This window comes from Gallinula chloropus (assembly GCF_964237585.1).
Source record: "Gallinula chloropus genome assembly, chromosome: 27".
Taxonomy (NCBI): Eukaryota; Metazoa; Chordata; class Aves; order Gruiformes; family Rallidae; genus Gallinula; species Gallinula chloropus.
Window position 1 is genome coordinate 5,086,874 of NC_140112.1, and position 22,601 is coordinate 5,109,474.

Consider the following 22,601-nt stretch of genomic DNA (forward strand, 5'->3'; position numbering starts at 1 on the left):
ACAGCCTGGCTGGGGCAGGGTGAAGGGTGCCCCGGGGTGCGCTTGTCACATTCCTGCACCTTTTATTCCCCACTGTACAGAGGTACCAGGCCAAAGCCTCACAGGGACTTTCCTTGGATGCCACGGAGTTGGAGCAGTGTCTGTGCCTGTGGATTCCCAGGTGGGATTACAGCAAACTCTTCTCTTCATGTTCCAGAACTACACACTCAGTGTACGTATCCCAGAGGGACCAACACCCTCAGCGTCACCACTGATGGTCCTCAGGATGTGAAGCCAGGTGGGGATTAGCGTGGTGCCCAGCGTATCCAGACCTCCCTGCATGAATTCCAGAGGCTGTGAGGCACAGCCCTTCACAGTTGCATCTGCTGGCTGGGTTGTCCAACAGCAGAGACCTCAGGTGTTTGTGGAGGATCACCCAGTTGCTTCCTGCTCATTCCTTCTCACCCTCCATCTAGCACAAGCCTCCCTATGCTGCTCCGCTTTATTAGGGCGCAGAGAGCTGGAGGAGGAATAGGTTGTAAACTCCTTTGTGTGAGAGAACAACAGTCCTTTTCACTTGGAGGACACCCCATGTCCTACCATCTCAAACAGCTTTGCAATTGCTGCCCAATTGCCTTCCCACAATCACTCTGTAGTGGGGATGGAGCTGGGAAGGCAGCTCCCTGAAAGCCCACCCGCTGCTTTTAGTGGTGCAGGGGGGATGAAGGAGAAGACTTTGCAGGACAAAAGGAAATGAAGAGAACTGCTCCCCACTTGCCTTTTGATGCCTGCTTTCCCTGGGCATCCCCAGGTACTCACTGCTGAGAGCAATCCTGGCCAGCAGCAGCAAGGAATTGGTCAAGGCACGTGGGAGAGTTCATAGGAAGCGTGGTCTGTCCTGTCTGGGTTATACAGCATGCCATGGTATGGAAATGGCCTGCCCAGGTTTCAGGTGAGGACTGGAACAACTGATCTTCAACGATTTTTTCCCCTTCTGGAGCAGTTTAATTTGAAAACAGGACTAGAAATTGGCTTGTCCTCATTCCTGCTGAGTTGGGACTGCTCTTCTGTGGCAGAGCCTTCCTTCTGTCCATGTTCTGCGGAGGGAGTCGGGGCTGAGGGCAGGAGCTGATCGCCTTCACTAGGCACCAGGAGTTCAGTTTTCATTCTCTGCAGTTGGAAAGGCTTGATAAGGGCAAAGAAATTTCGAACTAGCACCGTATTCCACTTTTAATCGAAAGCTTAAACCATCTGGGATAGGATTCTGCTGTGCAGATGTTGCCAAACTGGGGTCTGTGGGCACTGAAACAGAGCCTTTCCCATGCCTCTGGATTCACTGCAGAGACATGTGGAACACGTAGAACTGGTTAGCAACAAAGCTGAATTGTCTTGTTGGATTTTACTTCCTAAACATCGTGTTTAAAAAAAAAAAAACAAACAAATTTTTTAATCCTGTAAAATATTTCTAGTCCTTTCCAGAGGAGAATTTGGAAAAGGATCTACCACGAAACCATTAAATCCATTTCCATGTATGCACCTCGAAGTGCTTCAGCAAAGAAGCCAAGTGTTAGAACTGTCCTTGGAGCTGGAGAAGCTTGGGGGGAATCCCTGCCCAGGACCAACTACCTGCTGGAGTCAGCAAGAGCTTGGCACTGAAAAGAAAGCTTGAATTCCTTCTTCAGTGGCCTAGCTCTGAGGCACCACATCTTTATACCTCTTGTGCATCAGTGTGATCCCTACCAGTGCCTCTTCGGTCTCCAGACAAGCTCTTAATCTGGACCTGTTTTTCCTAAGTGCCTCTGAGAGGAGCAAACAGCCAGGGGCAGATCTCTGGAGGTTTTCGTGTATTCTCTCTCATTTCTGCTCTGCCCAGTGGTTTCCGGTGCCGGTATGTGCCTTGGGTTTGCTTTGGGGGTTTTGTTTTCACACTGCTTACTGCTTGTTAAGGTCTCGACAGACCCGGCAGACAAGCATCAAGAAACAAGCCTGTACCACAGGAACAGTCGTTGCTGGAGACGGGTACGGAAACCCACCCAGGCAGGAAAACGGATCTCACCCAGCAGCTGTGTTTGGGTTTTCTCAGACCCTGGTCTGTGGCACACAAGGTGTTTAAAAATGTAAAACCCGGTTTTAACAAAGAAAACAACAAACCCACCCCAAGAAACCAGCCCTGGAGCTGGTCCTGTGAAACAAACCCCTCTCCACTGGCTCTGCCCTGGCTGAGGCAGCCTGTGCAGCCGGTTGCCCATGGATTGGAGGGTGCCCGGCTTGTGCTGGCTGAAATAGCTCTTGGTTTGAAAAGAACTGAAAGGGAAAAGCCAGCCTGGGTGAAGCAGTTTCTAAGGAGTATTTTAAACCAAGTCAAGTCTCATTGGTGCAGAGCAGCCTGAGCTGCAGGCTTTCAAACAGGCATCAGGACAGCCTCCGTGCCCTGTGCTGCACGGGGCTCAACAGCCCCCTGCTTCAGAAGTGATGGCATCTGATCCTCCCTTCTGCAGTGCCAACCTGGACTTTGTGTGCCTCCAGGCTGGCTGGACCTCGTTCACTCTTCCACCTGTTGTTTCTTGCTCCTGTAACTTGGAATTTGTGGTCAGGGGGCTCAAACCCACACGAAGTTTAAGGGTGTGTTTGATATGTTGGTGACAGCACGCCAGGGCTGCATGTAGCTGGGAATTTTCACTGCAGTACAACAGGCTACAGTTCAGAAATAATATCAAAACTTGGCTTTTTTAAAATAATAAAATGGCATGCAGTTATGCACAGGTATCTGAGAGGCAGGGTTCTGATGAATGTATAGTTAGTTGCAGTATTACCACGTTAACTTAAAGAGAAGGAACTGCTGGGAGGTTTTTCCTCTGTATCAATCAGTAACAGATTGCCAGAGTTTGAAATAAAAGTTTGACATGGCTTGTGTAGAAGTTTGTTGTTGTCTTCCTGCCTCAACAATCCCAACAGATGGGTTCACAAGTTCAAACCAGGCAGAGTCTTGCTGTCAGGAGCCAGGGATGGATAAAGCTCAGGGCACAAACTGCCCTGTCTTGCCAGCAAAACAAATTAGATCCTTTCCACTGAAACATCTTCCTGCCTCAATTATTCAGAGTCTTACTGACCTACAAGTGGGACGTTAAACAGGCAAAACTTTCACATCCCTGAGTCAGTCCTAGTGGCTTTTAATCCAATATACCCAGCTCAGGGGAGAAAGAAAAGAATTCCTTGATGTGGTTGTGTTGTTAATACGCCTTCCTCCTTATGGCTCATTAATTCACACAGTGTATTTTGGGGCTGGCTATGCAGGCAGGCAGTGCCTCTGAATGCTCCTCTTTCTTTCCTGATCAGCTTGATTTTCATGAGTATTGACTGGCACGAAGGACGGGGCACATCTGAATTGATCAGAAAAATGGCAAATTCCAAAGGAGACAAATTAAGCTCAAGCAGGGCATCAAATGAACTCAAATTACTCCTATAATTAAGTAACAAGCTGTCCATATTTGCATTCTTGAACAAGGCGGCTCAGATAACCCAAGTTATTAAAAAAAAAGGGGGTTTTCAAGCTCTGATTTTAATAAAACCAGGGAGCAGCTCCCTGCAGATTCAAGTGCAACACTCAAGTGACCTGATACTGCAGCAGCTGCCATTTTAACGGGCTGTGGAACATGGTTTTGGTTTTTCCATGGCAAAAGCAGCTCCTTTTCTAAACAGTTTCGGGCTTCTGGGGAATTTAAAGCCTGAAGAACCCTAAACCTTCCCTGGATTTTGTGTAACGTGTGTGTGTGTATATGTGCTTTCTATCTGGCAACAAGTACAGGGTGATGAAATCACAGAGCTGTAGGGGTTGGAAGGGGCCTCCAGAGCCCATGGGGTCCAACCCCCTGCCAAAGCAGGGTCCCTAGGACAGGGCACACAGGGCGGCGTCCAGACGGGGCTGGAATCTCTCCAGAGATGGAGACTCCACACCCCCTGGGCAGCCTGTCCCAGGGCTCCCTCACCCTCACTGGGGAAAAGTTCTTCCCCAGATTGGTGGGGAACTCCCTGTGCTCCAACTTGAGCCCATCGCCCCTTGTCCTGTCCCCACAGACACTGAGCAGAGGCTGCCCATGGCCCCTGTGTCCCACCCTTCAGCTATTGATGACCATTGATCAGATCCCCTCTCAGGCTTCTCCTCTCCAGGCTGAACAGCCCCAGCTCACTCCGCCTTTCCCCTTAGGGGAGATGCTCCAGGCCCTTCATCCCCTTCGCAGCCTCGGCTGGGCTCTCTCCAGGAGATCCCTGGCTTTTTCGTACCGGGGAGCCCAGCACTGGACACAAACTCCACGTAGGAGCGGGCCGGGGCTCCCGTCAGAGCGGCGGGACGGAGGGAGGGAGGCCGCGGAGCGGGAATGCCCCGGGACTCCGCCGCGTCCCCGGGACAGGGACCGGGCTTAGGCCGCGCTGGGTGTCTCCGCTCCCGCCGGCTGTGGATTGCTGCCCGGCGGAACCCCTCTGAAGTCCGGCGCTGAATGGCAGCACGTTTACATGACAAAGGGCCCTGGGGAAGAGGCCAGGCGCCTGGCCCTCCCTGCCGGGCCCTAACCTGCCTTCCTAAGCCGCGATAAACCCCCGGCCCCTCGAGGGCAGGGCGGGCCCGCGGCCGGACGCCTGCGCCGAGGGGAGCCGGCGAGCTGCGGGGCCCTACCCCCGGCGCCGAGGCCTTAGCGGGACCGCGAGGCCCCGGGCGGCCCGCGGGAGGGTCCCGCCGGGGGAGCGGCGCGGCCGGGCGGGCCCGGGGGAGGCGCTGCGGGGCCGTCGCCTCCGCCGGGGCCGCTGCGAGGCGGAGCGCCGCGTCCCCGCGTTTTCCCTCCAAAACCACGCCAGGCCCCGCGCGGCGAATCTGCGGGTCGGGCCCCGAGACGCCGCTGGCCCCCGTAGGCGGCGGGGAAAAGGCGGGGCGGGGACCGGAGGTGGCGGCGGGGTGGAGCGGGGCGGAGAGGCGGGGAACGGGTGCGGGGGGGAGCGGGGAGCCCGTGGCGAATCTGCCGCCAGCGCCGCGACCCCGCTCTGTCGCTCACAGCAGCTTGAGCGTGTGGGGCGTCCTCGCCCCCCTCCCCGCCCCGCGGGGAGAGTGGGCGGGGCCTGCGCGCCGTGATGGTTCGAACTAGCCAACGGCGTGCGGCCATCCGCCCGCCGCCGCCAATCAGCGGGGGAGGAGGTGGTGCCAGCGGGGTAGGCTGCACCGCCCCCCCGCTCGCATCCTCTCGGCGGTGCGAACGCGACCATTTTGCGGGGGGGAATCGGCGAGCGGCAGCGACCGCGGCGGAGCGGTGACCGGGGCCGGGGGGGCGGGCGCCGCGGGGCCCAGGCAGAGGAGCGGGCGTCTCCCGCGGCGGGGCGCGGGCCGGCGGAGGCAGCGCCCGAGGGGAGAAGAGGCGGCTCCGGAGGCGCGGCCTGAGGCGCTGGGCCCAGGGCTCCCGCTCTCTCCGGGGAGGGGACGGGCGGCGCTGAGCCCGCAGCCGGGCGACCGTTTCTTTTTCTCCTCCTTCCCCCTCAGCGCTGGGCGACGTCCCCCGGGGCCGGGCCCGAACCGCCGGGGAAAATGTCCAGGCCTGTCAGGTGAGTCCTTGGCGGAGCGCGGAGGCCCCGCTCCCGCCTCTCCTCCCACCCGCCGCGCCAGCGCTGCCTCTTTCCTTCCCTCCCTCCCTCTCTCCCTCCCTCCCTCCTCCCGGGCCCGGCCCCCGGCGGCGGGCTGGCGGTGTAGGCCCTCCCGCCCTCCCTGCTGCAGGCAGGCCTCGCTGCAAGGCCGTGCCCGGGGGCAGGGGCAGCCTGAGGCGAGGCAGGCCGGGCCTGACCGAGCAGCCGCGGGCCGGAGGGGCGGGGAGGACGGGGCCCGCTCGCCGGAGGGGCTGCGTGGCCGTGGGGAGCAGAGCGTGCGCGGCGGAGGGGGCCGGGAGGCCGCGCGGGCTCGGCATGGCCCGTTCGCTCCTGCGTGTTTCCCCTCCTTTTTTCCCCCCTTTTTTTTCCCCTTTTTCCCTATTAAACTTTTATATAAACCCCCGTAACGCGCGGCGGGCCTGGCGCAGGGTGCTGTGCATCGCTTCCCGGGGGGAGGGGGTGGGTTGGGGGGGCGGCGGCCGCGCCGTTAGCGGGGCTGCGAGGGAAAGGCCTCGAGGGAAGGGAGGCGGCGTGCGGCGCCCCGCGTGTTGTAACGGGGAAAGTGGACCTTGGCGGTCCCCCCGTGACCCACTTCGGGCGAGAGGGAGGGAGGGAGGGAGGCGGCGTTCGGCAGCAGGCCTCTGTCGCAGCCCCCTGCACCCGCTTCCAGGAGAGGAAGGAGCGGGGGTGGAGGGAAGCGGTGGCTGGGGAAGGGGTGGGGGTGCAGAGCAGACCACGCCGCGCGGGTTGGGGGAGGGGACACGCATGCAATAACGCCGTGACCAGCGAGGGTCTGGAGGAGAGGGGCCATGCATGCAAGTTAAACCACGTTTAGGGGAGGAGTTCGGTGGAGCCGCCCCTTCTGGTGGGAACAGCATTGAACACACGCCCTTTTCCTCTCGCCTGGTGGCTAACTGCTCTCCCCGGGTCGGGTTCCTACTGGTGTTTCCCTCCCCTCCTGCTCCTCCCCCGTTTCTTCCTCGAGAAGATTGATTTTAGGTCGTTGAGAGAAGGAAACTGTGGGCTGCTCAGTTAAGAGGGCTGTGCTCTTCCCCCAGCAGTAAAGGTCGTGGTGTTTACGTCTCTAGTTAAACCGCATTGGACCTGGAGCGTGGAGTTGCAGGGGCATCTTAACTATGTGGCTGAATCGTGATAACTTTGCAGATCTCTACAGCACAGAGAGCTTGCCATGTGTCTGACAGCTTATTTTGGGGGGAGGAGTGTATTTTTTTTAACTTTCCTCTAGAAAGTACTCGGCGAGTGAACTTGTAATTTAAATTGCCTTTACTGAAGAGGTAAGAGCTTTCATGAGGTATCCTTGGAATGATCTGGAACTATTTCAATTCTCAAGATGCTTTTATTCCCAGATGGGGTCTGTGGATGCTATATAGATATTGGAATAATAAACATGAAATTAATCACAGCTGTAAAAATTGGGTGTAGGTGTTTGTAGGTTTTAGCCTCTGTATTCAAGTAATATCTGATATGCAAGAGAAATAAGTGGAAGCTAGGACTACTTTGCTGAGTAGGGAGGCTTGGCACAGTGATTAGTGAAATAGTTGGTCATTTCATAGCTCTCTTTTTTTTGACCAGTAGTGTATTTCTCCATGCAAAGGTAAAGTTCAGAGTTCCAGCCTTAGGGAGTTGTGTTGGGTCTGGAAGGTGGGTTAACAGGACTGGCTATACCCTGCTCACATCAGGCTTTGGCCTCTTGCAAGGCAGGATGTCTGGCTGGATGGACTAGTGGTCTGATCTTGCATGACAGTGCCTGTGCTCTGAAATACAGCAGTGATGTGACTTTGCTGCTCAGGGTGACACTTCAGTGTACGTGCTGGTGATTTCCTTGCGAGCACTGGAGTCTTGCTACAGGTAAGGAAAGTGTTGCATCTTTAAAAGTGTAGCTCCTAAGGAGGATCCTGGTATTAAGTAACTTTGTGAGCAACCATTTCTAAAAAATAACCTGTATGATCCTGCAGTGTTGTGAAAGATCTGACTTGTCTTACCCTCCATTGACAGGCAGTGATCTACAGGAAAATTAAGTGCCAAAGTCCAGCAGGCTGTTAGTAGCAGAAAATCTTGTGGCATGTGTTGGAAATAGATCTAATAGTCTGCTGTCTAGATGTGTTTAGTGGCCCTTTCAGGGGGAAAAAAAGTAAGTATTCAGTGGTTAGTACATTATGTTGCACTAGTAGGTAGTAACTGGAAAACTCTCCTAATAGATTTAAAGCTAAAACTTGTAAAATTGTGCATTTTTTTTCCTCTGGATATCTTAACTTACTGTTAGTAATATGTAAGTCTGCTGAAAGGCTCCTTATTCAAGTAAGATTTAGTGTTGGAAAAGTCTTCCTCTATTGAGTAGTCTTTGAATTAATTTATTAGGTCTTCTAGCTTCTAATGAATCTATACTCACTTAAACCAATGAACTTAAAATCCAACATGTATCCCCAAGTTTCTTCTTGTCAGTAGGAGACTGCCTTAAGACTGAGTCTGGTTGGTGAAGTCAGTGTCTTGAGACTGTTAAAGAGTAGTAATAGTAATAAAGTCTTTGTACTTAGAGTCTTCATGTGCCTGGCACTTGTTTAATTGTCTTAAAAGTACTTGGCTACAACTTCTGGGTGGATAGTGATGGTATCTGCACTATTGTTAGAAAATGGCAAGTGAAAAGTAAAGGAAACTACAGTTACTGAACCTCTGCATCATGTGGGTAACTCCTCTGAAGTCCTGCAAAGAGCATTTGGAGCTATATCCCTGTCTGCTTCTCAGTGCAAATGAAACAAGACATGTTGAGCCACTATTTTTATATACAGCATCAATTAATGTGTCTTAAGTCAGAACTTTGACTTCAGATTTGATGGAGCTCGCTTCTGCTTTTCCTCTGTGGTCACTTTCACTTGCTGGTACTCCTCTCCTCCAGGCATTGCAAAATGAACAGGTGCAGGGCAGGTATGGAAATCACAGGGTTTGGTTTGTTATTCATTCATGTTAAGATTAAAGTCAGTTATGAATTGGCCTGTCACAGTGCTTCAATGCTCTACGTGCTTTATTTTTCTTTATTAGTAACTCTTGAACCCTAGCCTTGCAGTGGCACTGCAGTGGCAGGGGAGATCCTTTGTAATCTTACTTGCAGGAAGAATATCTGTTCACTATAACTTGTTGCCAGTGTTGTACCTGGACAATGTACAAATATTGTGATTCTGGGAAACTTCCTTGGGGATTGGCACTTAACTGGAGTAATGATGTGTGGCAATGGCCAGAGATAATCCACCAGCTCTTTCTAGATAAATAAAAAGGTATCATCCTTGCTCTGAAAATTCTCACTCTAAAGAGAAATGGAGTAAGGTAGAGAGGTACAATAAAAACCCAAGTACCAGGAACAGCACAGGTCACAGAATTGATTTTGTGTGTGTGTTTGTGTGCTTTGGGGTTCCTTTTCTCTCCCCTGCTCTGCATCAGAACATTTCTATATTGTATTTTAAAATCTCAATTGTAGTTAGGCTCAAATGGAGGATGGGCACAAGACTGCTTAAACTGTTGCTGCATAAACCATTTGTTTTATGGAGTTTCAAGTCATGTGTATCCCTAAAAATTCTGCAGATACCATGAGCAGTGCCTAGTCTTACAGACGTTGGGAGTTACACCAAGTCCAGACCCAAACAATGACCTCTCTAATTGGGAACCTCTAGTCGGTGAGTCTCCTCTGAGTATAGTTGAGCCAATTTTTAAGTAGCCTAACACCACAGTGACGTGGTTTAGGTACACAGCTGTCACTGGGCTTCCATGGTTTCCACTTCTGATGTGTAATTGAAAGTGGATGTTCGTTTAAGGCTCAAACCTCACACTGCAGGTTTGCTTTGCACAACTGGGGAAATACCTCTACAAAATGCTGCCTGTCTTATCTTTTTTCCCCTATCTGTGTATTAAAAAACACACCAAAGAGGTGTTCTTAATGGTGATATGTATCTATGCTGACCTCAAACTGGGCCACCAGCAGGAATGAGAACCAGAAAGTGAAAATGACCACTCTGTGCCAGACCTGCACCCAGCCTTGGAAATGGAGAAAGGGCCAGACTATTCTCACAAATGCTTAGTTTGATTAGTTACTGTTACGTTGTTACAACTAATGCCTTATATTAGTTAAACACTGTAGGTTTGTTTGTTTGTTTTAAATCTGGGTAAGGATTTAATCTGTCATTCACTCTACTTGCCCTATTGTGTAAGAAGATAGGTTGTTCCTGCTGCTGGTAATCATTTGACCTAAACGTTTCCCTTCAGTGCAGGGTGGGATCAGTTACTAGCTTTTCAAAGACTACTCCTAGCATTGCTTCTCAGTACTGTAAGTCAGGGTTGTTGGGGTTTTTTTTTAAGCTTGGATTTTAATGCCTGTAGAAATACCTGGGGGTCTAAGCATTGCCTTTAAAAAAACCCAAAAGCTTTCTAAGGGCTTGTTAGCTTTTGTTCTGACATGCTGACTTAGACTGAGAGTTTAGGGACCTCCCTAGCTGAAGATGGGCTATTGCTATACAATCCTTAGTCATTTGTTTAGGCATTTAGTGACCCTTTTAGATGTTAATGCTGCTTTTCATAATTTCAGAATGTTTGGTAGGCATCAGGCATGGGCTGTAAGAATTCACATTTCTGAGTTCTTATTAAACTACTTGAGTATTGCATTGCTAAGTGCTTCTGATAACATTACTTAGATAAGTTATTCTTTATTCCAGAAATACTGGACTGAGCTGTTACTAAAAACTTGTGCTATCAGGACCTCTCTGTCTATACCTCTCTTTCCCCAGTTCCTTCTCACATGTATACTTTAAAAGTTAAGCTGAATTAGCAGCTAAGTCATCTTAAAATTTCAGTGGCTGTTTAAAATCAGATTGAAGAGCATCCATCCCAGATGCCTACTAGACTGTTTGTTTTCACACCCAGTCTAACTGAATTTATCAGGTAGCTTAAGCTATTAACTATTAAACTGAATGAAAAGCTTATTTTTACGCCTGGATGCTTGTCTTAACATCATCTAGACTTTGCCTGTGGCAAAGAGATAGAAGCTCTTCATTGACAGAATCAGCAATTTAGGTTTTTTTTCTCTCTGGCTCTTAACTCCAGTGAGCTTACTGCTGTGGTTTTTATCACCTGGGTGTAATAAAAGCTGCAGCCTCTCTTTGCAAGCTTGTAGTTATTAAGCGTTGCACATCAGTGCTGTTGACAGTTCTAAAGAAAACCTTAAGTTGATCTAAATGGGGTGACTGATAAGTACAGTGTGAGGAGAATGGCAGATGCAAGAGCAGTTTGTTTGATATTTCTGCCCTTGTGAGCCTCTTCTGGTTCTGTTGGGAAGACTTGGAAGTTTATCTTCCATAATACCAGTGTAGATGTTCCTTCTTTCTTCCTGCCTTCTCATTGCCCTGCAAAGCAGCATAAGCCAGCCAGTGTTTTCTCTTGTTTTCTGCTGTCATGGTGATTTTAATTTTTTTTAATACAAATATCACTACTGTTCTCCAAGTAACGAGCACTGAGCAGGATTTTCTTGCTAGCTGAAAACAGGGCACAGTCCTTAGAGGAAGGACAGAGACAATGATTTTCATTAATGTCTCGTCTGACTACGTTACATTTTCAGTACCTGATTTAATATGGGTCTCTGAGCAAAGTAAGCAAGATGAAGCTGTGTATGACCAACTTACTAAAGGTGGCAATATTGTAATATTCAAGTATCTGATTTCATGGCTATTCTTCAGATGTCTACAAGAACAAAATGAGTGTTTTCATCTGTGAGATGGTTCAGGAGGCAACCTTCAGGAAGACTGCCTTCTTGCTGAAGGAGTGGAACACCTTCCTTATGAGGAAAGGCTGAGGGAGCTGGGCTTCTTTAGCCTGGAGGAGACTGGGGGGTGTCCTTACTGATGCTTAGAAATACATGAAGGGTGAGAGACAGGAGGGTGGAGCCGGGCTCTTCTCAGTGATGCCAGCAATAGGACATGGGGCAATGGGTGCAAGCTGTACCATAAGAAGTTCCATGTGAATGTAGGGAGAAACTGTGTTGCTGTGAGGGTGACAGAGCCCTGGGACAGGCTGCCCAGAGAAGCTGGGGAGTCTCCTTCTCTGGAGACATTCAAACCCCACCTGGATGTGTTCCTGTGCGATTTAGTCGAGGTGATCCTGCTCTGGCAGGGGGTTGGACTAGATCTTTCAAGATCCCTTGCAACTCCTAATGTTCTGTGGTTCTGTTTGAACAGCCATTTGAGTCCCTGGATGGTGCACTGTAACAAGCCTTGCCAAGAGTTGTATTCCTAAATCGGTATTTTGGGATATTCAGACTGTGAGCAAGCAGTGCCTGTTGCTGTTGTACTTTGCTCCATTCACATGTACTTTGTAGTTCAGATGGGATTTAGCCTGTACAAATCTAATGACTGGGCTTGCCTTTGGTTGGTTTGTTTGCTTGTTGGGGGTTTTTTGTTGAAGGGTTGGGGGTTTTGTTTTGAGTTTTGGATTTTTTTTTTAAAAGGCCTGGTGTGGGGTTGAAATAAAATACACTACTTTGTCTTTTGAAGGCTGCTGCCATGAATCTACCTGTGTGGGAAGGGCTGCTTTATAATAGATTTCAAATGGATCAACAGCCAGAATGCAACAGTGATTCTTGGGGGTATCTTCCAACTCAACAGTCTTATCAGCCATGCATGATGTTAATCAGAAAGTACATTTTGGTTATGGGAGCTGAATGTGAAATTCAAGAGTCGTGCTCTGCAGTGCAGGGGAGGGAAGGGTGTTGTGGTTCATGTGCCGGATGGAGCTTGTGTTGGCTTCTCTTTGCAGCGGCCCTTGCATCTGTCGTGCTGGGTACTCACTTAACTATTGCTTGCCTGACTTTTCTAGCTGTAAAAGTGAGTTCATGTGATTATTGCTGCAAATTCATCATTGGTTTTGGGGCAGAGGGATTGGAAAAAGTGTATGGAGGGGTGTCTGAATTCCTGATGTCTCTTTCAGTTCTGCTGCCTCTTTGCATTGCATGTCAGCTGTAAGAGGGGGATGCCTGGAGTTTGAGCTTGGCTGAGGCAATATCAGCCAGACCTCAGTTATAATTCAGTTACATAGCTGTCTTGGTTCCCTTGATGGCTGAATTACAGGCACTTAGGTGTTGTCAGTAAAGTGGTTGGGAAAGGTGCTGGGAAAAGTAGCCAACAGTTACTTACATTTTGGTTGTTACGTTTCAGTAAATTAGAGAAACATCTAATTGTGTTGGCAGGGGAGGCATGGATATCAGTTACAGCTGCTCATGTTGTTAACTAATTTTGTCTGGAATTGGCCATTGTGTTTGCACTGTTAATGAAACCTCATTACCTGTGTAACTTCCAGCTTGATTAGAGAGCAGAAAAGGTGCTGATGAGGTAGAGAAAGTATGGGCCCTGTGCTCATCTGCTGTCCCAAAAGTAGGCTGGGTGAAATGCTTATCTTCTTCCATTGCTGTGCCTAGTGATACAGTTAAGCATGGTAGCATCTCTCTTGCATCTCGTTAAAGTAACTAATTGAGAGAGCTCCTGGAAGGCCCTTTGAGAGCTTAAAATGCTTTAGAAACAGGGAACACTGTGGGGAAACAAAACTATTGAGGGGAAGGTATGAGAGTGAGCGTGGTTACCTTGAGTTGTGAGAAGCAGAAATTTAAAAAGGAGCTGGTAGGAAATCTGATTTGTGATAAAACTTGTGAACTAGTTTTATACCTGGAATCCTGGTTTTAAATATCCCAGCTTTGAGGTGGTGTTAGGGGGAGCTCTGGCTTAAAGTTCAGGCTGATGCATTCTTGAAATGCATCTTTAATTGTGAGTGGCAGATGCTGCTTTAAAATAGTGCTTCTGCTAGTACAGGTGTAGTACTGATCAGTGGATAGTTGTAATAATGAAAGAACCATAGAGCACAGGCTGAGATGACTCTTCCTCACTTGCAGTCATGAGCTGTAAGAGAATGATACCTATCCAGAAGCACTTTCAAACTCTGGGAATATAATTCCATCTCCTTATCAAAGCACTAGAATATACTGTGTCTCAGTTTCTGGCTGCAAATGTATAGGTGGCTTATTGATGGGAGTTTCCTTGGGATGTTTTTGGGCTACAAACTCTGCACTGGAAGCAGGGATGTGGCACTTTCTTGTTACTTGAAGAAAGATTTGGTATCTCTTGAGATTATGAATTGCTAATTATCGCCCCCTGGTTTTTGACAGGAACAGGAAGGTGGTGGATTACTCCCAGTTTCAGGAATCAGATGATGCTGGTAAATTACTTTTTTCTTAACGATATCATATTCTTGAGCTAAAGCTCATTTAATGCTTTGCATATTAATTGTTTTTGCTTCTGGTCACATCTTTAACTTAAATTCTAAGAAGTTTCTGCTCTTCACAGTCTCTGAACTGTTAATAAGTATTTGAAAATATAATGAATCTCATATGTTTTGTATTAAACAAACAATGGTGATAGAAATCTTATTATTTAATGCTTGTATTGTTGTAGTGCCTTGAGGCTGTTGGCAGCAACTATCTTCTTCCTTGGTCTATGTTATGTTCTGTGTCGGAATCTCCCTGATGCCACTTTTTTTTTCTACAATAAAATATGTTTTCAATTTATTTTAGTGGACTGTAGTTAATCCCATAAAGTCAGGCATTTTTGTGAATCACATCTAAAAAAAAATACAACAAAAACCTTTGTATGTTCTGTGTGAATTAAAAGAAATATTTCTGGAAGCCATATGGAATATGTTTTGTGTTCTTAGAAAATAGACATGCTGCTACTGTTTGCTAAGTGCGATTGCATTGATAATTAATAGAAACAAATATGCATAGTTCTTAATTGCAATCCTGTTACTCATATTGTATAAGTTACTGTGTAATTGTAGAAAGTTACGCTGTAAATTACTACAGCGTGACCTGCTTTTTCCTGTCGTAGGAAAGTAAATAACGTGTTTGCTGTTAAAAGCCATGTAGAAATATGCATGGATGTTAAATTTTAATAGGCTTATATATTAACTGTGCTTCTGACTAGCTGTAAAATTAAGATACTATATCATTTTACAAGACTTTTTGTGTGTTTCCTAATGCTTTTGTGTCGGGCTTGGTCGTACGCAGCGTTTTTCTCGTGCTGTTGGCAGAAGAAGAGGTAAATCACTAGTTTAAGACAGGACTTTGCTTCTATCAAGTTTTGTTTGAAGCTTTGATATTTTTTTTCTTTGAAGGGCTTCTTTTTGATGTGCATGAAATGGTCAGTTTAAGTTATAGCTGAGGAAGTCAGTTTGCTGGGAACTAGGAGTTTGATTCAAAACGATTTTGTACTGTCCCGTCCAGATGAAGATTATGGAAGAGATTCAGGTCCCCCATCCAAGAAAATCCGCTCATCTCCCCGGGAGGCCAAAAACAAGAGGCGATCCGGGAAGAATTCTCAGGAGGACAGGTAAAAGAAGCACTGCATCTGTTAGGAATGTGTCTCCAAACCTTGGCCTGTATTGTGGGGAGCAGCATCTTCTAAGATGAGCAATTGTAAGTGGAATCCAAAGCTTGCAGTGTAGGACTGGGGAGCTGGGCTTGTTCAGCCTGGAGAAGAGAAGGCTGCGGGGGGGGACCTCATTGCAGCCTTCCCATCCCTGAAGGGAGCAGAGGAACAGGAGGGGATTCAGCTTTTTAAAATGGCAGGACAAGGGGGATGGATTAAAGCTAAAGGAAGGAAGGTTTAAATTAGATATTAGGGAGAAGTTTTTTACAGAGAGAGTGGTGAGGAGCTGGAACAGGCTGCCCAGAGAGGGGGTGGGTGCCCTGTCCCTGGGGGTGTTCAAGGACAGATTGGCTGGGGCCCTAGGCAACCTTGTGTAGCTCCAGGCCTGGAAGTTGTTGGCCCTGCCTATGGCAGGGGGGTTGGAGCTCTGTGACCCTTGGGGTCCCTTCCAACCCATGCCATTCTATGATTCTATGATGATTCTGTGACCCAGAGCTCCTGATCACCAGGCTTGTATATCCAGCTTGGACATCTGAGTAGACAGAGAAACACGCGATTTCAGCCTGGCAAACACCTGTAACTGCTGAAATCAAAGATTTACTGGGTATGGCATGCAAATAAATTGGGCTGGATGGTTCCCAAAGCAACTAAATAGTTGTTGTCTCTGTCCTGTTAACTTTGGGGTGGGTTTTTTTAGTGTATATAAGAACACTTCCATGTTTGTCACAAACATTGCAGAGGGCTTACATGTAAAACAAACTCATATTTTTAAGTGATTGAAATCCACATTTGTCTGTAGAAGACTGAAAACATATGGTCCTGAGGGACTGTAAATGTGACAAGTTATCTAAACTATCAGAATTCTTGAGAAATGGTGTGTGTCAGCTCCAGCTGCCACATTTGAAAGTAGCAAAGGTTTGATCTATTGTATTTCTTGACCTTGGCAAAATCTGCAGTTCGGCCATTCCTGAAGCATATGTTGTACATCAGTGGTCCTCCACAGAGTGTTCACCATTCCTGCTTAAAACACTTGTTTATACCCCATTGGAGTGTGTTCTGAAATGCTGGAGGGAAAACCCTCTCCAGACATTGGTAGTGACTAATGGTGGGGGTTTGGATAAGAACAGACCATTAGTACCCCCTTGATAGGGATCCCTCTGAGGATTGAAACCACTAGAAAGGAGTGATGGATTTCCATCAGAGATGGGGTCACTTGAGAGGTTGTAGACCCAAGTGTGTGCTGGTTATGTGCTGTGCAGCAGTGTACTCAGAACAAGAGTCCAAAGAAAGCAATGACATAAAGACAAGTGCTGATTATAAATCTATTCTGAGTAAAACTTTGCTGCATTTATATGCATTGGCACGTAAGACTTCAAAATTTTAACTGTAAAATGGAAAACATCTGGGTTGTTGGTCACTTTCAGTGTGAAGAGTGTGGTTCATCTCAACCTAATTATTTACTGGTTGGTTCACTTGACTCAGTCTAAGTATGTGATGCAGAGTTTCAACATTATCTTTCCAGCTGTGGCAATTCTGAAGTATAACGTGGCAATGTCCAGGAAAAGTGCACGTATTCCCAGCCTAGAGATTAGTTTGTGCTCTGAAAATTGGCATTTTCCATGCAGCAGTGACTGAAATCAAAGTGAAAACAGCAGTCAGACCCTATCTTCTCTCTTTTTCAGTGAGGATTCGGAAGAAAAAGATGTGAAGACTAAGAAAGAGGATTCACACTCAGCAGGTAACTAACTACATTGTACTGATACTGTGTCTTCAAAATAAAGACCAGTCTGTAAGAGTTACAGGGGTAGTGTTTGATGTGGGAAAGAAATGGTTCTGACTAGGGAAGTGCATGTCACTCTAAATGAACTTAGCTTGAGCTGGATGCTGCCTCTACTGCTGCTACTTCTGTGCTGGTATTTTTTACAGCAGCATCCCATTACACAAAAGGTTGTCTTCACAGGTAGACAGATGTATGCTAGTCTCTTCCCTGTGGTTCTTGTCCATATTTCAGAATGATACAAGCAACTTATATTTGTACCTTTTCCTTCCAGATGAAGATTTTGGCAGTGAAGATGATGACTTAGGAGCAGATGATGGCAAAGCTGACAGTGACTATGAGAGTTCTCAAAAAAGCAAAAAAGGAAAAAAGGCTAAACCAGAAAAGAACAAGAGAGCAGCCTCCAAATCCAGGAAAAGGCCTGCAGGTAAAATAGTAATGGTTGCTAGTCTTTGCTGTGAGAGATACTGCACAGGAACATTATTGGGGTGACACAGAAATGTGCTTATTAGGTTGAATGTGACTGTGTCTCCTCACTGCAGTTACTCAGGGAGTGTCTTGATGTCCTCTCTTCTGAGTGACTTGACCTTTGTCTTGTCTACATGCTACCTCAAGATGGGTAGGTGGGTCTGTATTCTGTGTCTTCTTTATAACTTGATGACTTTTGCTGCAGAGGACAGTGAGGATGAGAAAGAAGACCACAAAAATGTGCGTCAGCAACGACAGGCAGCATCCAAAGCAGCTTCCAAACAACGAGAGATGCTCATGGATGATGTGGGTAGTGAGGAGGAAGAACAAGAAGATGATGAGGCACAGTTCCAGGAGAGTGAGTAAAGGGGATTCTAAAAAGTCAAAATCATTGTGATGTGGGTATAGGACCAGCCACGAGTTCATGGATCTGGCCAAATAAAGGAACTTTAAAGGACCTTTTTGACTGTGACTGAAGCTGTAAAGTGTCCTTCTCACTGATACCACCTATCAGTCTGACAGACAGAGCTTACATTTTTCATATCTAGAATCCCTGAGGTTTGCAGCAAAGATGTATGTCTTCAGAAACTGCCCTAAAGGATTATTGTCAAGCTCTTAGTGAACTTGCTTTTTGCTCCCCTGTTGGTTTTGAGGCATCGATGCTACTTGGAGGTGATGTAAAAATACTTTTAGCTTTAATTGATCTAAGTAGCAAGACTTGGGTTCAGCTGGTAACGAACCACAGTAAGTCCCTGAAACACTGAGTGCAAACTGTAATGTAGTGAGAGTATCATTGAAAAGGTCACTTCACTTCTCTGTCAAGAGCCTCTATTTTGAGATGGCTATTCATTAAGGAGAGAGAGTGTGTTTTGAAGACCTCGAAACACTTGTCTGATTCATCATACTAGTGCTTTATCCCTACCAGTGTAAAATCTGTTATGCCAAATGTATTTAGCACAGCAGATAGGTGAAAGCTCCTTAAGTTTCATATCTCTGCAGTTTAACTGGCAGATCTCTCAGCTGTCTTCTGCTCCCTTTACCTTTTTTCCAAAACCTTACATTTCTTTGTGCTTTCAGCAGATTCAGGAAGCGATGAAGACTTCCTCATGGAAGATGATGATGATAGTGACTATGGCAGTTCAAAAAAGAAAAATAAAAAGGTCTCTAAGAAATCCAAGCCAGAGAGGAAGGAAAAGAAGATGCCAAAGCCCAGGCTAAAGGCTACAGGTGAGTCTGTGTAAAGGAAGTTAGAGAGTTTGCTTTAGAGGCAAGTGTTTTCTCTCTGCTGCAGAAGACTCCGTGGGAATCTTGGCATCAGTAAGCATTCACATAAAACGTTGAAGGGCTGATATATATAACTTGCCATTGGTTTAAAGTAGCACTACTATAAAATAACAAAGTGGCTTTGATTCTTACTTAAGAGAGAGATTGAGTTAGTATCTGTGTCTTGGTAACAAAAACTCTGTAGACTTCCAAACCTTCCCTGTTGAAGTGCTGCAGTCTGACTTTCTGTGGGTTACAGCCAATTAATGTGATTTGTGGGTTATGTGATGTTTTTGGGGTGGAGAAACCTGAACCTAAGGAAAGTTGGATGTACTTCTGCAGGAAATGTAAAATCACAGTAGCAGCGTGTGTGCTGGTTTGATGAGGGGCTGGCTACTTTATTTTGTGATGTCATATCCAGTAATTAGGCCTTGCAATGCAGTGGTCTTAAAATCTTACTAGTTAACTCTTCAGATTTGCTAGCATGGAGTGCCAAAAACACTGTACATCTGGTATGGTCAAAGCAAAATGAAATCTGCTACTGCAGTGTCGCCTGTATCCCATTTGGATAAAGCCATGTGACTCTTTTCTTGTCTCTGTTGCTGGTCATAACTTTTATAAGCTTTTTTTTCTTTCTTTCAGTGACCCCCAGTCCAGTGAAAGGCAAAGGGAAGGCAGGTCGCCCCACAGCTTCCAAGGCAACAAAAGAAAAGACCCCATCCCCCAAAGAAGAGGATGAAGAGCCTGAAAGTCCCCCAGAAAAGAAAAAATCAGCCAGCCCTCCACCAGAGAAGTCAGGGGATGAGGGATCTGAAGATGAAGCACCCTCTGGTGAAGATTAAATGGCAGTTGAGGAAATCTTTGTTTAAAAAAAAAAAAAGAGAAAAAAGAAAAAGGAAAAGAAAACATACTTAGGAGTAGAACACGGTTTTGACTGTGGCTTGACTCATGAGCTTTGAATGCTGTCTTTACTTTCAGCTGTTTAATACAGTGTATCCTTTTTTTAATAAGAGGAAACCCTGATACAGTAAGATTTTGAAGTCAATGTTCTCTGTTGGCCATTCCGTTCTCCCTCCCCCACCAAATCTGAAAGCCATTTGAGACAAATTAACAGACCATTTCAATCTATATTTTTTTTCAAGGGATACTGCAGTTGTGAAGCAATAAGGTTTGAGAGTGATAAACGTGGAAACCATACTTACAAATCGTTAAGTAGAGTAGATTTCCCAGTGCTGGTAAGAGTTCTTTAAAACTATTATTCTCTATTTGAAGATGTGGAAAACAATGAACCTGTGCTTTAACAGACTTTTGTTGATACAAGTGTACAAGTTCATGCTCAGAAAAAAAATTGCAGTTTGTATGAATTCCAATTAGGGAAGAGGAAACACAGGGAGGAAACCTGTGTTTCTTGGATTCAGGCACGTTTTTCATGGAGAGCAGTCAAGGCTTGTAGATGGTCCACTGTCTTCTATTTAGAAAAGATCCTCCAATTAGGATGTGAGATCTTTTTGTCTTTGCTGGATAGAATACTATTCTGCTTTAGGCAAATTGCAGATCCTTCTGCACAAATTCAGGTGTACAACCTGCAAGCTTCTCACAGCCATTAACTCTGGTTGTTTTCTCTGAGGTTGGCTATAGGTGGGCAGAAAAAGGAAGAGGAATTGAAAAAACCCCAGTTTTTAAAACTACAGTTTCCATTTGGTATCGTGGAAAATGTGTTTTTCCAAGGAAAAAATAATAATGGTTAATGTGCACCCCTCAATTCTTTAGGTTTTGGGGCGAGGGATGTCCTTGTGTAAATGTGAAGCAAAGGATTCCTGTAACACTCTGGTCAGTCTCGGATCCCATGAGTCACGCTTAAGTGTTTCTCTTCTCTCCCTCCATCTGTCCTCAGAAAGGCAGTGTAGTCATACCTCTCAGCCTCTCTGGCTAGTGTCGGACAGCAGACTTCCAGTCATAGCAAACAGCACCCTGACACCACTTCCATTTCTTCATCCTTCCATCCCCCAGCGTGGGAGGCTTTGCTCTTCCCACTGCTGATCACCGTGCTGCTCCCGGAGCCTAAGAAGCGCTGAGCAGGGCGCAGTGTTAAAGGATGGAGCTGGGAGGAGGTGGAGTTTGGAACCAGTGTGGCAGGGCTATCATTTTATAATAAAAGCAGGATGTCCCTCTATAAATGCAAGACACCTGAGATGTGTGTGGTGGCATTTTAATGTTTTATCCAAGCAGCCATATCCTTTTTTCTTTTCAAACCCAACGTAATGAGAAGTACCCAAGCCTTGTTTCCAAACCCTGACACAGACAGAGGTTGCTGCCACGTTCCTTGGTGGAAATACTGAAAACTGGACCTGCCATTTTTCCTTTTTCTCAAACCCTTTGTGCTTTCTGTATGTTGCTCACAGTTACCTTATAGCTGGCAAGCTTTGCATCTTCTTTTTTTTTTTTTGTCACAGAACTACACGTTTTGTAACCAGCCTCTTGAAGGTAACATAAGGCAGCTAATTAGTTGGATTTCTGGTACTCATGCTACCAGATTTTTAATCCTGTTGGGATTTTAGAGAGCTTTTAGTTGTGATACACTAATATTACCAGGAAGGATGCTTGGCTGAACAGCATAGGGAGCCTGAAGATGCTGAGCACAGTGTGGAGCCTAAAATGTGGAACGGAATATTAATCTAACAGCCGAGTGATTGTCTTGTGTGATTCATAGCCATGGATTTTATTGAGGCTGGTAAATTACTTTACCCTGGCTTATAAAAAATTAAGTTCTCTAACATTCTTTACTATAATGAAACTACTGTTGCCGTTACAATAAAGATGATCAGTGTTTCCATTGTAAATCTTTTTTTTTTAAAGTGGTTTAATGTTGCAGAACAGTTTTAAGGCTGGAGTGAAGTATCAGTCTGGGGGAAAAAAAGCAAATATAATCCCCTCTCCTCTCCCACACCTCTTCCCACCTTCCAGATCTCTGGGAGAACAGAGTCTCTTGCATTATCTCCACTCCTGGTCCAGTGCTTCTTGGGTAATACGGGAAAATAAATGGCCAAGTTTTAAACAAAACAAAGATTTGGATTAAATTTGGGGGTAGGATACATGCTTGTGAATGTCTGGTCCGCATAGTTCTTCCCCCTCAGTCCAGACTGTTTGAAGCTATTCTTGTCTTGAGTTCTTTGGGTTTTTTTTTTTTTTTGCTATTACAATGTACAAGGATTACTTCAACATAGAATACCTCTAGCTGATCTGGTCAAACAGCTGTTTCTTTACACACTAGACCAGATTTTTTTCTGAACAGTGTCTTTTGTAAGTTCCACTTAAAATATATGTATTTTTTTTGTTTTTTTCTAACACAGTTAAGTAAAGTTAAGGCTGTGAAAAATATGTTTGTTGGTCTCAGGTCAGGTCTTAGACTGGATTGGTTTATGCCTGGCAATTTTGGCCCCTTATCTTACAAAACTGTTCTGCTTTCTCATATATTCATCTCTAATGGCTGTTACAGGCTGCATGATGCTTATCTTTGAGTTTGTCACAACCCAAACACTATGTGAATCCTGTACTGGGATTTTGTAAGTTCTCTCTCTTGCTGTTCTGCTGATCTGTGTAAACACTAAGCTCTTGGTTACAGTGTCAGAAATGCAGCAGTTTATGTTTTTTCAGAAGAAATTTGTGAGGTTAATACACTTATTTTAGTACACAATGTTTTTCAGTAGCGGCAGACAACATCCTTAAACACCCTTTTTAATTAATTTGAATTAAGCATTCTGATTCCTCAAAGGAAAACTGTAAAAAATAACCTTTCTTTAGGAGCATGCCTTAGTTCTTCATGGAGCAGAAAGTTTCATTCACAGAAGAAGGCTCTGAAAAGAATGTCTTGTGTTACACAGCAGTAGTTTTGGAGCCTTTGCAGAGAGGTGAATGGATTTACTCCAAAATTCAGTTAATCTAGTGCCCTGCCCTGTGGTTTTTTCACTTAAAATGGTAGTGTATAACTAGCTCCCATGATATATCCTTCTGTCTGAATGCAC

The 22,601-nt window shown here is 46.1% G+C and overlaps 1 protein-coding gene across 2 annotated transcripts; it reads left to right on the plus strand.

Annotated features, from left to right (window-relative positions):
• Positions 1–5,234: 5,234 nt before the first annotated feature.
• On the plus strand, positions 5,235–21,419 carry NUCKS1 (nuclear casein kinase and cyclin dependent kinase substrate 1). Of its 2 annotated transcripts, none has more exons than XM_084275878.1 (8): positions 5,235–5,565; positions 13,814–13,863; positions 14,927–15,032; positions 16,754–16,809; positions 17,123–17,275; positions 17,522–17,674; positions 18,394–18,543; positions 19,222–21,419. In XM_084275878.1, exons 1-8 carry the CDS (start codon positions 5,549–5,551, stop codon positions 19,419–19,421), a joined length of 885 nt encoding a protein of 294 aa, XP_084132004.1. In that variant the 5' UTR covers positions 5,235–5,548; the 3' UTR covers positions 19,422–21,419. The 2 variants fall into 2 exon arrangements, with proteins under 2 accessions (XP_084132004.1, XP_084132005.1); XM_084275879.1 differs by having other exon boundaries at positions 5,240–5,565; positions 18,397–18,543.
• The last annotated feature ends 1,182 nt before the right edge of the window (positions 21,420–22,601 follow it).